A 16,185-nucleotide genomic window follows, 5' to 3' on the forward strand; every position below is an offset into this window, starting at 1 on the left:
CGCATTAATGCAAAATTGATAACCTGACACCTGATTTGAAGTACATAAAGCTGTATAGCTCTCAGGCATACAGAATTGCCTGTAATAATACAGATAATTTATATGATAACATTACAAAAATAATTTTTTCGAGTGATGCAGTTGCTTGTGAGCATTAAGAAATAATTATCAGCGATAAATCTTGTGGCAGCTGGCTATAACAGGATTTGTCATTAGAGGTATTGAGAAACATGGCTAACAGCAAATGTCCAGAGATGCTAACTAACTTGCATTTTTTACAAAACAGTGACTATGAGGCACTGGGATTTTGTAATTAACATGGAATCATAAGATTGTTGCAAGCAAAAATCCATAAAGATGTTAAAATACACAGTATTAGTCCAGTGTTTTAAAACAGTATTTGTCCTCTGTTACCATGGATCAGGGCGCAGAGTAGGTCTGAAGGAAGAATGAAGCCCATCTTTTGAGTACATAAGTTATGCTAGAGCAAGAACTGCATCTTCAGACCTTTTCATTCGCTGTTTACATTACTCAGAGAAGACTTCAAGCTGGTTTCTTAGGTTACTTGGTGATCATCACTCCATGTGGACTGTATACCACAGTTACTGGTGCACAGCGACTTAATCTGTTGCACTGCATTGTTCAGCTGTGGGGGTAGCTGAACTTTTCTGTCTCATGCAAATATCTTAGGGTTGCATATAGTTGAGTGCGATATAATACTGCCCTGAGACTGTTCTAATCACAGTTAATTGAATCTACACTTAAATATGTTTTAGATCTTAAAACTAGCATGCCCTACCAGTTTCTTTAACTGCAGAATTCAATCTTTCTTTTAAAAAATCCCAAACAGAATAAAATCCTGAATTTATTTGGGCTTGCTTTTCATGCAGGCTTAATATACATTGTGGTAAAGAGTTGGGTTTTAATTGTTTCTGAAGTATTTTGATTGGATTTAAGAGGAAAGGTATTAAGAATAATATGATTAATTGCTTTTTTAAAAACATTTCTTGTCTGTTTCATGTTTACAGATCCTTTTCCAATTGATGTGATCCAGGAAAATTATGCCCGTAATGTGAGAAACTGCATTTTTTCAATTGTCTATCCCACGCCTTTTAAATCTAGAGTTCGTCTTGTAGCTGTTTCAAAGGTTGGCTATTATTTTTTTGTTCCCCTCTAATTAATAGAGATTGTTAATACATGTACTAAAATATATTTTAATATTCATATGCTATTTATTGTGAAAGCATCTTATCAATATATACTTTAAACAAATAGAACATTTAAAACATATTGTGAGATGTCTTTTCATAACGAAATCTGTAGAGAAAACACATTCATTACCACTGAAAATTTGATCATATTCAAGTACCATCTGTACTATTTTTTTCTCCAGGAAGTTCTTGAAAATATTTTGGATCTTGATATATCTGTCAAAGGAACATCTGATTTTCTTCAGTTCATCAGTGGTGGGAAAGTGATACTTGGGTCTGTTCCGTTGGCGCATAGGTATGGGGGTCATCAGGTAACTATGGCACTCGTTCTTCCAGGTGGAATTATGTAGGTCTTTTAATGTGAATTATACCTTGATGATACCTGTAAGTATATGAGTATATGCCTGTAAGTATATGAACACTTATGAACATTTTGATTGCAGATTTGTTCTTCATAAGGGGCTGCACATGGAAGAGAGCTATAATATTCTTTCATGGTACCATGTCTACTTTCTCTGCTTCTGTTTATGCCAGAAGCAAATTATCTTTTTAACTTCCGTTAGCTGCGGAGTCTGCTTAGCACCCCTGCAGCCTGACAAGCTCTGATTCATGATAGGTATTATCAGCTCAGAGGAGCGAAGAAGGACAGAGCCTCACTGCAATACCATGATTACTAAGAGTTAAGTTTTGTTGACATGGGTAAGATTATTCATGGAAAAGACTGGTAGAATTTGATTTGTAATTTCCAATTTAAAAAAAATCATGAGCTGTGTTGGTTTAAAGGCTCATTATACAAAAGAGACAGCGCTGTAGCTGTACGTCGTAGCTGGAAGGTAGAGAAAAAAAATGAGGATTACTGGCGTTATTCTTTTTCTGTGGTTTTCTGATTCATTACTGGTGTGAGTGTGGAAATACAGCTTTAGGGATGAATATCTTAATGACTACCTGAGCAAATGTGTCATTATACTGTGTAGATCACAGAGAACCTACATGTAATTTGTACTGTTTCAAGTATAACTGCTATAAATGATAGAAGAAAATAACCTGACTTTCATTTTTGTCAGTTTGGTAGCTGGGCAGGTCAGCTGGGTGATGGAAGAGCCCACTTGATCGGAGTATATACAAACAGGTGTGACATTTTTTTAAGTGACTGATTCAACTCTGTATTCTATTTAGCTGATTCATGCATAGCCCGAGGTGTACTGTTAGAAATGCTAATGGTATTTTTGCAGGCATGGTGAGAGGTGGGAACTACAGTTAAAAGGGTCAGGAAAGACCCCATACTCCAGGTAAGTTGCAGTTAATCTATGTACACCAAAACTGGATTTTTTCTTTTTGAAATTTGCTTTGATTTTATGACCTATTCCTTATTTCTCCGTTCTCCATAGGAATGGTGATGGAAGAGCTGTGCTTCGCTCTTCTGTGCGAGAATTTTTGTGTAGTGAGGCCATGCACTATCTTGGAATTCCTACAAGCAGAGCTGCTAGGTATTTTTCTTTTCTTTTTCACAGCATCCTAATTTACAGGTAATTTTGTGACTGAGTTTCACTGAGCATCAATAAAGCAGGACAGTTAGTTTCCAAGAGGATAGATCTTTCTTTTCATAGCTATGCAATCAGAACAAAATATATCCCTCCAGTTTCATAGATTTTTGGATAAAACTTTCCAGTAATAATGAGCTCCAGCAGTTAATCCATTCACTTTTGTCTTTGGTATGCTTTAAAATACTACTTTGTTTAAATATGATACCATGTACTGTCTGTGTCTTGCGGTGAACAGCTGTTGTTCACTTGTAAGATTGTCTTAACTAAATTAGCTTAATTTGAAATCTGCTTCATTTTGTAAAGAAAGTAAAAAATGGAACTTAGGTGGAGTGATTATATCTGACACTAACTCCCCTCTCCAGCTTTTATGATACTGCAATCAAGAGTTTATTCTCTTTAAAAAAAAATAAAATTGTTCTCTCCCTCATTGCTCACCAAAAGACTTGCAAAACCAGCAGGACTAGATTCCTGCCTTGTAAATAATAATACTGCCGTTAGTGTATGTGGATAATCAATGAGTCTATTAATACATTTTACATGGTTAATAAGTGAGTCTTTTATTACACTCAAGTTAAGCATTTGAAAGAATTTTTCTAGAATCAGGCCAAGTAGGAAAATGTTGAAAGTGGCTATTTCTGTGTTGTCACAGTCAGCTAGTTGCAATTTTTAAGATTGGTAGGAGAAATTGTCAGTCAGATGAATAGATGTTAATATTGGAGGTAGTACTGAATGTCAGTAATTGCTCTCAATTCCTTATTTGTGCAAACACCCCTTGAGCAGAGAGGGAGATTTTGTAAAAAAAAAATTTTAAAACTAATTATGTTTGAACCAAAGACGACTAATACATTCACTCATTTGGATGATTTTCTCAGAATTAAGTAAACTGAATTTTTCAGACGATTGTGTTTAAAATGTCAAGTTCATTTTGTGTTCCAAGTAGTCTCATGTCTGTACTCCGGCATTTCAGGCTTTAAAGAAAGTAAATGTTCTGCAGAAAAGGCCTGTACTGAGCTGCCACATGGCTAGGTGTCTGTATTTGCAAAGTGTCTGCAAATCTCTCTAGAATTCATTCTAACACATTTGCTCTATTGATGTGCAGTGTTTGTAAATGACATTTTTGATGGTTTATTCACTGACTTCACCTTGAGACCCTTTGCTGTTGGCCGTTAATGCAAAACTTTAAATCTGTCTGAATATCAGCAGGAAAGCATCTGGCAAGGTTATAGCCTTTCTTTGCTGTTGTCTCAACAAATTGTTCAGTGCAAAAACAATACGAAATTACTCCTTAACTGTGCACAGATTCTATTGAGTACACAGTGTGCTTTAGTTCTCTGCTGGCAAATTGGTTAAATGCCTGGCTCTCTTAACTGCTGTACAAGCTCTCCAGACTGTTTGCAAGACTTCATTTGGAAAAACCCCAGCTGATACCCATATTCTTCCCAATGGGGAGCTGTTGTACTGAGGCTGGTGGGATGCACTTAACAGAGGTCTTGTCAAGTCTTGGCAGAAGTGTGGGGAAAAGCCTTACGGCTTATCCCAGAACACCCAGCAGGTTGGTTTGCTCTATTAATTTTAAGTACTGTGTTGCCAATGGGGTGTTACAGTTTATGACTGTACTGCCAGATAAAGAACACTTCTTCATATGGTACCATTTTAGTCACATACTGGGACTGCCAGTGAGCAGTGTTATGTATTAGGTCAAAAAAGTGAGCCAATATGCATAGTTTTCAGGGTGGCCCTTACTTGCACAGGGCTTGATGTTCATGCAAAACAGCAAGCAGAGCACTTGGGAGTGTAAAGTCCAGCCCTTAAGCTGGAGCCAGGGGTAGGGAGGGATATAATCTGTCCGTCCTTCTGTGAGTGCTGTTCCAGCTTCTCTGGCGTGAGAGCAATTTCAGTGCTCCATTTCCTGTGGTTGAGTGTATGTCTGGTCTGCTGCTGCCTTCTCTCAAGTAATGGTACTTACCATCTACAGGGACCATTTGAAAACTGTTTTTATAGTGGGCATGTAGGTATCTGTGTGGCTGCTCAGCTATCTGGCCAGCTCTTAAGTGTTGCACGTCCATTAACTTGTATTAGTAACTAACCGAATGTTGATGTCCCCATGGATTTTTTGTCAGTAATAAAAGAAGTGCTGTTATTCTGCAAGAATTTTGCAGAGAGCCTGCTAAGAGTTACAGAGTCAAAAAGAAACAACTCTTCTGTCAGAGGTCTGTTCAAAACAGTAAAATTTAGTAACATTGTTATTCTGACTCCTGTCCCCTAGTGCTCTGATGCACACAATATTTTGTTAGTGTCTGGGGTTCATTCCCTGTTTTTGAAAATATTTGTTTTTCTTGAAGGATTAAGGTTTTCTTCTTCCATCTCATTTATGTCAGCACTTTTTGTACTTAATCCTATAGACATACCAATCATATATGATTGTTTCCAAGAGTCTTTTTTAAAAAAAAATTCCTAATGTTGCTTGTATCAGTACAACTCTAGTAACGGGAACAGATTGATTTCTAGATACTTTTTCCCTCCTTCTGGAACAATTCACTGCCTGTTCTTTGCAGTTAACAGGGAACATTCAGTTTGGATAGCTACTGGATACCTTCAAAAATACTGATGATGATGATGATGATGATGATGATGATGATAATAATAATAATAATAATAATAATTCCGTTTCAAAGTCACAGTTACTGTTGCAAGCAACTGCACTGTGTAAAAATTCAGACAAATCATTCCTTTTCATGATTTTTTGTACATATTTATGTTTATATGCATACCCCACATTTTTGGTCCAACTAAATTCTTTCTAAAATTTTGATGCTAAAGTACGTAAACCCAGAATCTAATGTACTCTCAAAATTCAACATTTAGGAGTTGTTTTAACTCTGTGACTGTCTTCAGTCATATTTATGAATGGAATATTAGGTTTGCCTCTTGTCCTTTTCTGTGTACCTCCAAGGAAGGTTTGGTTCTGTCTTCTGTGTGGTCTTCAACTACCTAATAGATAGCAGCTACAAGTAGCTGCATTAAATTTCAAATAGCATGCCACCCAACTATTTTGAATCACAGAATCATAGAACAGTTTGGATTGGAAGGGACCTTTAGAGGTCATCTAGTCCAACCCCCTGCAATGAGCAGGGACATCTTCAACTAGATCAGGTTAATCAGAGCCCCGTCCAACCTGACCTTGAATGTTTCCAGGGATGGGGCATCTACCACCTCTCTGGGCAACCTGTGCCAGTGTTTTGCCACCCTCATTGTAAAAAATTTCTTCCTTATATCTAGTCTAAATCTACCCTCTTTTAGTTTAAAACCATTACCCCTTGTCCTATCGCAACAGGCCCTACTAAAAAGTTTGTCCCCATCTTTCTTATAAGCCCCCTTTAAGTACTGAAGGGCCACAATAAGGTCTCCCGGGAGCCTTCTTTTCTCCAGGCTGAACAGCCCCAATCTCTCAGCCTTTCCTCACAGGAGAGGTGTTCCAGCCCTCTGATCATTTTTGTGGCCCTCCTCTGGACCTGCTCCAACAGGTCCATGTCTCTCCTGAATAATGTTTTCCAGTTATCAGCAAGCAAAGATAAAGAAGAACTATACAAAATGAGCTAAATTTTCCTGCTGCTAGACTCTTGGACAAGAAGTTTTCTGTGCCTATTGAGGGGACAACACCTCTTTCAGAAGATAGCACCAAGCATTACTTGTGCTGGATTGTCAGTGTAATCCCAGTTGCTTTGGAGAGAAAACTTCCTACACATTGCCCTTAGGGGAATATGATGCCCTTGCATAGTTTGTGAGGATTGAGTCAATTTTATTTTTCCTGTTATAACAGTAAATACAGTGAAATTACATATTTTTTTCATAAAATGAATGTAAGTTGTGAAATATTTTAGAGCAAGAGTTAGTTCCAAGAACTCACAAATCTCAAGACTTGGATAAACATGAGAATTTATAGGACCTGCAGAATTTTAAGGCAAACGAAAGGAAGAGATTGTTTTTAAAAATCCAAGTACAACTAGCAATGAAGAAGAAAGAGATAATTATAATGTATCATCAAAATTATACCTTTTTTGTGTGTTGATACTATTTGAAGAGTTCCTGATTGTTAAGGGTCCCAGATCTGTCCCCGAAGTTCCTGAGACAACAGTTTTGGCTCATGTAAAGGGCAACCTCCATCTGATGCAACAATTTGGTTTCTAATTTCTCTGTCCTTCTAATTTCGCTGTTGTCCTCAGAGAAACTGTGACTTATTTAATGTTATCATCACACTAATCAGTCACTGAAGTTCCAAATGAATGCAGTACTTTTTTTTGAATGCAACCCCCTTCCCAAGAACAGTGTAAATGATGGAAATTGGACAGCACTGTATAAATACAAAATAAATGCAACTTGCTAATGAAGCTTGGTAAGCCTCAGCTTACTGTTTGCCTGTGTCATTTGTAAATACAAAGCTATGCCAGCAAAAAGATCTTTCTTTTTATGAAATAAATAAAGTTATATAAAGTATTACTTGATCTTCATTGTAAATTATTTTTCCTGAGATAACTTTTTAATGTTCATTTCTTGTTTGTTACAGCTTAGTTGTAAGTGATGATGATGTGTGGAGAGATCAGTTTTACAATGGAAATATCAAGAAAGAAAGAGGTAATGAACACATTTCAAAATAATATGTTGCAACAGTAACTTGATTCTCCATTGCAAAAATGAATTTTAGTATGACATATATGTGTAATAAAAAGTACTAAATAGGCTTAATTTCATTTATTAAGATGTAAAACTTCTCCTGAGAAAATCCATTTGAAACATATGTTAGTTAAAGCAATGAAGCCCTATGAACAGGTCTGCTGTGATTGTGGCATATGTGTTGCAGGGGTATAGTTTTTATTTTCACTTGCCATTACAAAAATGATATTGAAAACTAGGGAAATTTTCCATTGTTCCAATAGCAATACTGGGACGGAGGGAACGCTACTGTGACTGTGCCATTGCTACATCATCTCCACCTGCTCTGAAAAAGAGTGGCATGGCACAGCATGGGGAAAAATCTATTTATGTTGGTTCTTTCTTTGTTGCTAGCATCTCTGGAGTAATTCTAGTATTAATGCAGTACTGGAATTTTGCCTGTGTTTGCTGGTATAGCAAATTAAGCTTTATCATTAAAATGTATGTGTAGTAAAGTAATATTATACATATTCATCTGTTACGCGTTGAGCGTACTTACAAAAATACCAGTTTAACTACGCATATATAAATTCTGTGTCTATAGAAACAACACATGACGGCTTTTACTATGGAACTATTTTATTTTGCTGATACTCTGTTTAAACACATGTGTCTATATTTAAGGTGCAATAGTGCTACGTCTTGCCAAATCATGGTTTCGTATAGGATCCTTAGAAATCTTAGCTCATTCTGGGGAACTGGACTTACAAAGGTTTGAATTTAATCTTCATAGTAACTATATTAGTTTTCTTAACAATCAAATATATATTAGAATGCATATATACAGTTGGAATTTAGACATAAATTATTTAGAAAGGAAGATTGCATAATTTAGAAAGATAACCTCCTACTTTCATACAAGCATACAAAAGATCTTGCCTCATAAGGGTAAGACCCCCTAGATGTTTTTGAAGGCCTGGATCTTACAAAATGAGAAAGGTTTTACAGCTGAAATAGTTCTGATAACTAAGCACTAGGGAGGAGTTGTTTGTTTTGGAAAGATTTGTAAATTTAAAGTATAAGTTCCTACATTTCACATAGTTGTCTGTGAAGCTGAATTAACAGAAATATGAAATAAATCACTCGCATAAGTATGTTGTATAAAGTATGCTCTCCAGAAACTTGCAGAACCAGAGAAGTATACTAGATAAGAAATTATTGCACGGTTTTAAGCCTCTTAGCAATATTAATTTGTTTGTCAAGCATGGCAAATTTTAGGTCTACTGTAAATATTTAAAAGTTGGTAATTTCTCCTCAGGAGCAATAGAAATTGTTCTAGGGTGCTTAAAAACGAGCAAGAGCTTATAACAGCAGTTGTACATTGTAGTAACTGATAATTCAATTTAACTTCCTGCATCACTCTACGCTGTCTTTCCTTCCTTTTTTTTTGAAATCTCACAGCAGATTTTAGTGGTAAAACTGAAAGACTGAATTAAGAAAATGATTTTAGGTTTTGTTTTGGGTTTTTTTGGTTAAAGTATTTGTGACCCATTGGATTTAAGGAACATGTAAAGATCACTTGTACTTACACAAAATAGATGACTCCTTCCTGCCTGTTTTGGAGGGGGCCTCAGAAAAAGTGGCCAAGAGCAGGCCAAGGCTAGTGTGACTGTCTGTGCTTCCTCCTCAGAGAAGGTCCTCCTGAAAGAGGATGACCTGGAGCAACCAGCTCAAATTCAGAGGCAATAGGTTGGACACCCTTCTAAAGGTCAGGTTGCTAGGTACTCTTATAAAATCATCACAGTATGAGGACAGTTCAGTGATTTGCTCCAACAACCTGATTAGAAGGTAAAATCTAGATATTCGTGTGCACAGTCGCACAACCCTTCCCCAGGTCCAACCCTTGCCCAGGCTGCCTACCCCACGTGTAGATGGTGCGTACAGCTTCCTGTGCCAGTGGCCCTGGGCTGGCTCTGACCACAAGAGGGTCCTACAGGGAGCTCCTAAATGTACTAAATGTCAGCCACTCTACATTAAAGCTTTAGGTCTGCAAAGATACACATCTGACAGGCATTGCAGTTTTTAATGCATGTATCCCAATTTCCTGAGCCTGTCTTGTAGGACTATGCAGCACTGTTTTGGGAACGGCCAGTTACTATGGCAAGTAACCCTACTTCATAAGAATTCAGCCATAAGATTTTCTTCGTGAGAATTCTGATGTAGAATTATTCCTTATAATCATATACTTTTTTTTGGGTATGCAACCTTTTTTTTTTTTCCTTAAAAATTTGTATTACTGCATGCGAAACCAGATCCTGGTGTGCTCTGGAAGTTTAACATGTGGGAATAGTTTTTAAGTGTACGTGGCAGTCTCCAGTCATATTTATGACTGGAACTGTAGGCTTTATCTATAAGCATTTGGAAGGGCTTAATCCAAGACTTACTGGAATAACTAGATTGAGTTTTCTAATAACTGTTTGCAGCAAGCTGTAGATCAGCATTTAGCTGTTTGAAAACAAGAATTTTGAATGATCAGTTCTAAAAGTACCAGTTTTGTTTAAAGAATTCTGCCTCTCCTATTACAGAAGATTGCTAGACTTTATAATCCAGGAACATTTTCCGTCAATAGCCATGAATGATTCAAATGGATATCTGGTAAGTCTTTTTTAAAAGTTATTTTTATTTTCCACAAGTATGTGAACAAAAATTATACAAAGCTTTTCAAAGTTTCAAGTTTTAAAAGGTTTTAAAATTTGAAGTAAGCTTCCAGGTTTTATTAACAAAAGTTTGTTAATTCGGTACTCTTCAATAAAAACCTGCTTCTTTAAATTTTTTTTCTCAAAGTCAAATATGAACATTCTCCACCACTTTTCATTATGGAAATGTTTATTGGGAGGCTTCTATTTTCTGTTATTTTTTGTTCTCTTACTGCTCAGATTTTTAGTGAGCAGTGGTCGTGAAGTGATGAATTATGCTTTTCCTAGTATATGTAGCGTATATATAGTATATACGCTAGTATATATAGTGTCTTTGTTTCTTTTTTTGACATTTAAATTTCTTTTAGGGCATCTGTATGTACTTACTTAACTATAGTCTTTGCTGGATAAGGTTATTGTGCAGTCACATCATTTAGAATGTGAATGAGAAGTCCTGACAGGGACATAAATTTAAAAATAGAAAAAAATTTAAAAATGACATATTTCTAAAGTGACTAAAATGTTTATGTTATTTATTGTATTCCATATTTTTGATTCAGAGGACTTGAAGTAAAAGATATATTTGATTTTAGGAATTTTTCTCTACAGTCGTATCAGAGACTGCAAATCTGATTGCATTGTGGATGTCTGTGGGGTTTGCACATGGTAAGCTGCAGTAGCTGGCATTGGCTTTACAGGAGTGACTCTTTATAGTCATATACTTAAAGATGGCTTTTATTTGTCACTTTGTTCTTCAGTTCTTCTGATGTCTTCACCTACAGCAGTATCTGTTATGCATTAATATATAGTTTTTTTCGTAACAGAGTTAGTAGCACTTTCTGATCTTTCAAAGCATGACTATATCTGACAGAAGAAAGAATATGGGAGCAAGAATTCTCAGAATTGTTGAAATAGTCTGATGTACAAAGACCATGTATTGATGTCATATATAAGTTTAAATGCTCTGAATTTGATGCATCTACATAAAAACTTGGCCTTTTATACTGTCTAGGATACAGTGCTGTCCACCTTTGTTTCAGATTTATATTATGAAAAATAAAATAGCATTGTCTTGCTAATACAGCACCCAGTCAACTTGCAAGGAAGCAGCTAATGACCAATTTGCAAGATGCTGTTTCAATACTCTGTAGCACTGAAAGAAAAAGGAAACAGTGCCACCTAGGTATAGAAACCAGATGCAAGATAATGTAGCGAAGAGTTTCTCATTTTCATACTTAAAATGCATGTCAGGTCAAGAGTAAGAGAGACAAGTTTATTTTCCAGAGTGATTTCTCAAAGGTAACTGCTCCACAATTCTCTAGATTCAGTGGATCTATTTCACAGCAAATTTTCTAGAGACTGCAGGGTTCAGGTGGAATTTTAACTTTTGTTTCTCCCTGTTGTATAATTGTAGGTGTGTGCAATACAGATAACTTCAGTTTATTATCCATAACAATAGATTATGGTCCATTTGGATTTATGGACTCCTATGACCCAAGTGAGTGTAGCACCTGTTTTAAATATAATTTTTTACTTAAAATAAATTCTTTATATTAATTTATGTAGTTTCTGTGTGCATGAAAACTCCTAACATTATTAGCAGAAAAATCCCAAGCATGTGTATTATTTGAAGAGTTTTAGGGAAAAAAAATTATATCAGAGGCCAGTTTTATGATACACTATACAGGCTGCATTTCAAGTGCTAAAAGTCTTGTTAATGAAATATTAATATTAAACCCATTTTCATGAGAGTGTTTCCAGTTGAACTTCATCAATTGAATAGATGCTACAACAGAAACCCAGAAAACTAAAAATTGCATATTGCTGTAAGCAGCCAAAAGCAAAACTGGCATACAGTAACTTTGCATGCATCATGCTCTAGCTTTACAGTCACAGCAGCTAATTTTATGTTGGAAGAAAACAAATCAAACCTACTCAGTCATAGCAACCTTTCTTTGAAAATATGAACTCAGTCAGTCTGGGATTGATAGATATAGGTCCAGTACGTACATAAATGCATATTGTTAGATTATTGTTTAGAGGTTGCATCTGAGTAAGCTTCAGAACCAGCAGTGGTTACCTCACTGTCTGTTTTCATGATACTGCAGCCTCAAATTAAGGAAATCTCATGAGAATAAATGCCATATTGTTTCTATTGTATTGAAAAAACAGGCTTTTCTGGTTTTAGATCTTTCTCTATATGGTGGGTTGACCCCAGCCGGCAATTAAGGACCCACCAGCCACTCGTTCACTCCCCTCTGCTGTGGGTTGGGGGAGAGAATTGGAAGAGCAAAGATGAGAAAAAGCTCATGGGTGAAGATACAGTTGACTAAGTGAAGGGAAAAAAAGGGGGCAGGAGCAACCAAGTGATGCAAAGGCAATCACTCGCCACCTTCCACCACCAGACTGATGCCCAGTCAGTCCCCAAGCAACAACTGCCTTGGCAAAACTACCCCCAGTTTTTATTGCTGAGCATGATGTCTTATGGTATGGAATATCCCTTTGGTCAGTTGGGGTCAGCTGTCCCAGCTGTGTCCCCTCCCAGCCCCTTGCCTACCCCTAGCCTAACTTGCTGGGGTTGCAGCGTGAGAACAGAGAAGGCCTTGACGCTGTGCAAGCACTGCTCAGCAATAGCTAAAACATTGGTATGTTATCAACACTGCTTTAGTCACAAGTCTGAAACACAGTGCCATACAGGCTGCTATGAAGAAAATTAACTCTGTCCCAGCCAGAGCCAGTACACCCTAGAACCAGATGAAATGCTTTAGAGTTAAAATTCAGATTTCAACCAATCACCAGGTCTGACAGATGTGTCACAGGTCTCCTCCTTAATGTTCCATTTGTTATTAATGTCCTCTGAGGACTTGGGCAATGCTGTGTGCATTGATCAGCTTATCTGCATTTGATCTGAGCAAGGGGTTCATACTGCATCCATTCAGACACTGGTGCTGTAGATATCCATACATTTTACTTCTGGATACCTATAACTTGCACAGCAGATATTTATTATCTCCCAAATAATGGATTTGCATACTGGAACACGTTAGCCCTAATTGTTATATGATTACATAAAGCTTGCTTGTACAACTGACACAAATCTTGCTTAGGTAGCCTATTTATTTAAATACATGTTTATACATGTTACTTTTCCAAAAGTACTTCTAAATCCTGAATCTGGTTGTATAGTTGTTTGCTTGGTCTGTGCGCTAGATAGTAGTGATATATGTAGTAAAAATATTGAATAAGACATTTAGAGTAAAAATGGTCTTCTTCTGATTAAACATCTGAATTTATTTTGTATCTTCAAGTAGGAAAATGTCACTTGTGACACATGGGAACTTCTCAGTGAAGGATGTATTCCTTAGATTTGTAAATAATAGATCTTGAGTTAATTCACTGTAAATAAGTATCCTTGTGAACTGATTTTAAATATTTAGTAACTTTAGGGCTTTTATTAGTTTGCTGTGTAAGTATAAAAATGAATGCACTTCAATCTTTTAACATAGATTGCTTATTGTAATTACTCTGTTGTGGAAAAGTAATGTTTTGTTTGAAACAGATTTTGTTCCAAACACATCTGATGATGAAAGGAGGTATAAAATAGGAAACCAGGCAAATGTTGGGCTGTTTAATCTGAGCAAGCTGTTACAAGCTCTAAAACCTTTATTGGATCCCAGGCAAAAGCAGTTGTAAGTAATCCTTAAAATATCTTAATGCTTAAAAGAACTAGTGAGATGGGAGACCCTCAAATCACCATATGCATAGGAAAGAAAGGATTAGCTTTTAAAATCTTTTTTTCTAAGTGGAAGTTGATTCTGAATTAATTATTGGCCAGAATAAGGTTGGAGGGAGGGGAGAAAGGTTTTCACTGGCCATAAATAATAGCAAAATATGACTGGAAGGTGGTCCTAGATGTTGTGTGGTCCATTCTCCTTTCACTAAGGTAGGACTTTTGCCTGTAGTTTTCTATTGTAAGTTTGTCTAGCTTGTTCTTTAAGGTGCTTACTTATGAAGACCATACATCCTCCCGAAGTAATGAGGTAGTATTTTAATATCCTATTGTAAAGATTCCTAATATGAATCTTTTTTTGTGTGGTTTAAACTCATGACTTCTTGGTTTAAACTCATGACTTCTTACTCAGTATGAAAAAGAAGAAAATTGTATTCTTCTTTGGAGCAGCTATTCATGTATTTGAAGCCTGTTAAAATGTTTCCCCTCAGTCTTTCTCCCACTACAGATCCCAGCTGATTCAGAATATAAATGTTTGCAAGATATCAGACAGAAGAAGTTTTCATTGTTTAGTGTACAGTAGGATTGTACCCACAGTAGTATTTTAGTTCCATAGAATTTGACTTTTTTTTTTTTTCCAGGGCTTCCCAGATTTTGGAGGGGTATGGTGAACGCTATTACATCTGGTATGCAGTTCCAGAACTCAAACCTTCTAGTCACAATACTAGAAATTATATTATGTAACAATGTCCTTACTTTACTATTTTCAGTTTCACAGAACTGTTCAAAACAAAATTGGGTCTTCTTGGGGAGAATGAAGATGATAACTATTTGATTGCTTTCCTCCTAAAAGTGAGTTTGCTTTGCTAATTTTGTTGGTAAACATCTGAACTGATACCCCATACTTTAAAAACACTGATAGAAGTATCTTTATTTCACTAGCTTATGGAAGATACAAGGGCGGATTTTACAATGACATTTCGACAGCTGAGTGAAATTACTGAAGACCAGTTAAAGGAGCTCCATATTCCTGAGGTATTAATACAAGCTCCCAGCTTTAGGAATACTTAATATAAAATGAGTAAATCAAGTTGGACATAACCCTGGTATAATAGAGGATGTCTCAAGCCATGATTTGTCTGGGAAATGTGTCATTGTAGCATTATTAACGGACAGGGAGACTCATATATCTGTGTCATGGTACCACCCCATGTTAAACCTGTGTCTGGTAATGAAGGATACATTAATGAAGAGTGCTAATGAAAGATAAATTAATGAAGAGTGCTGAAGTCACATTTTAAGCCTCTGGTACAGGTCCAATATGAGTAGTCATAAATATTCATACACAGGTGGGAATGTGATTTTCTTCACATTTAAGATGGGTCTGCTAGGAAGAACTTTCCTCCCCTTCCCTTCCCTTCCCTCTTTTTTTTTTGTTTTGTTTAAGTATACCTTCTGATAGTATTTTGTAAGACACAAGTGAGGTTGGACAGGGCTCATAAGGAAAATTTCAATCTCGGGTCAATCAAACTATTCCTAACATGGGTTTACCAGGTGGCTTAAACCTCTGTTCTCAGGCCCATCAGCTTGTCTCGGTAGCTAATGATAAGTGAGATCCCATCTCGTCATAAACTCATGCTAGAATCTCAGCCCATAGTGGCCTCTGCCTGCCCTTGGGCACAAGATTGGTTCTAAACATAGCTTAAAGCCTAAGAATACATTTTGTTACTGTGTCCTGCTCCTGTTACTGGCCTGCTATCCCATCCTGTGTTGCTGCTAACTCAGCCTAAATTTATTCTTCAGGACCAAGTATAACCCTAAAAGAGATGAGAGTATTAAAATAAAAGAGATAAACTTCTTACCTGGATATAGTACAATCTTTAGAAGTGGAAATATAGCTGAAATGTTTGAACTGGAGTGAGATGCTAGGCAAGTTATAATTGGATAAAAATGCAGAGGGGAAATTCTGAAAAGAAAGCTGGTAAGTACCTGATCTGGAAAGAAAAATAGGAAGCCTTTTTGCAAGAGCCAAAATGATTTTTTTTCTTTTTTTCTTTAATACAGTGCCTTTTCCATGTGAAGAATATTGTTCACTTTGCCTGGAAAACTTCATTACCTTTCCCTAACTTCTGACTTATTTCTGTTAGTCTTTGAATCTAATTTAAAATGAGAGCAGGTGGACTTATGAGGTAGTTTTAGGGAGCAGAATGACTGTAAATAAAGCATAGAATGAAAATGAGGAGTTACTGTTTCTTTTTCCAGTTGTGTCCTAGACAATTAAGTGGTTTTGACCAAATTATCTGTTTTTCCTTGTTTTCTTCTGTTAAGCAAGAGGTCTAACCTGATCTTTTCTA

General features: G+C 36.4%; 1 protein-coding gene across 10 annotated transcripts in view; it reads left to right on the forward strand.

The window, feature by feature from the left end:
- The window catches only part of LOC142405342 (protein nucleotidyltransferase YdiU-like), a 35,285-nt gene that overhangs the window by 820 nt on the left and 18,280 nt on the right, over window positions 1-16,185 (forward strand). For 6 of the 10 annotated variants that reach the window (XM_075492607.1, XM_075492604.1, XM_075492606.1 and 3 more), the window contains exons 2-15: window positions 1,029-1,147; window positions 1,394-1,522; window positions 2,276-2,340; window positions 2,444-2,500; window positions 2,600-2,737; window positions 7,320-7,387; window positions 8,090-8,177; window positions 9,991-10,060; window positions 10,695-10,767; window positions 11,516-11,599; window positions 13,661-13,790; window positions 14,473-14,517; window positions 14,602-14,683; window positions 14,774-14,866. In XM_075492607.1, coding sequence (XP_075348722.1) covers window positions 1,029-1,147; window positions 1,394-1,522; window positions 2,276-2,340; window positions 2,444-2,500; window positions 2,600-2,737; window positions 7,320-7,387; window positions 8,090-8,177; window positions 9,991-10,060; window positions 10,695-10,767; window positions 11,516-11,599; window positions 13,661-13,790; window positions 14,473-14,517; window positions 14,602-14,683; window positions 14,774-14,866 — 1,241 coding nt within the window. Of the gene's footprint in view, window positions 1-1,028; window positions 1,148-1,393; window positions 1,523-2,275; window positions 2,341-2,443; window positions 2,501-2,599; window positions 2,738-7,319; window positions 7,388-8,089; window positions 8,178-9,990; window positions 10,061-10,694; window positions 10,768-11,515; window positions 11,600-13,660; window positions 13,791-14,472; window positions 14,518-14,601; window positions 14,684-14,753; window positions 14,867-16,185 lie in introns of all 10 variants that reach the window. The other 4 variants (XM_075492610.1, XM_075492611.1, XM_075492613.1 and 1 more) reach the window with 3 other exon arrangements.

Source organism: Mycteria americana, chromosome 2 (genome assembly GCF_035582795.1).
Source record: "Mycteria americana isolate JAX WOST 10 ecotype Jacksonville Zoo and Gardens chromosome 2, USCA_MyAme_1.0, whole genome shotgun sequence".
NCBI lineage: Eukaryota > Metazoa > Chordata > Aves > Ciconiiformes > Ciconiidae > Mycteria > Mycteria americana.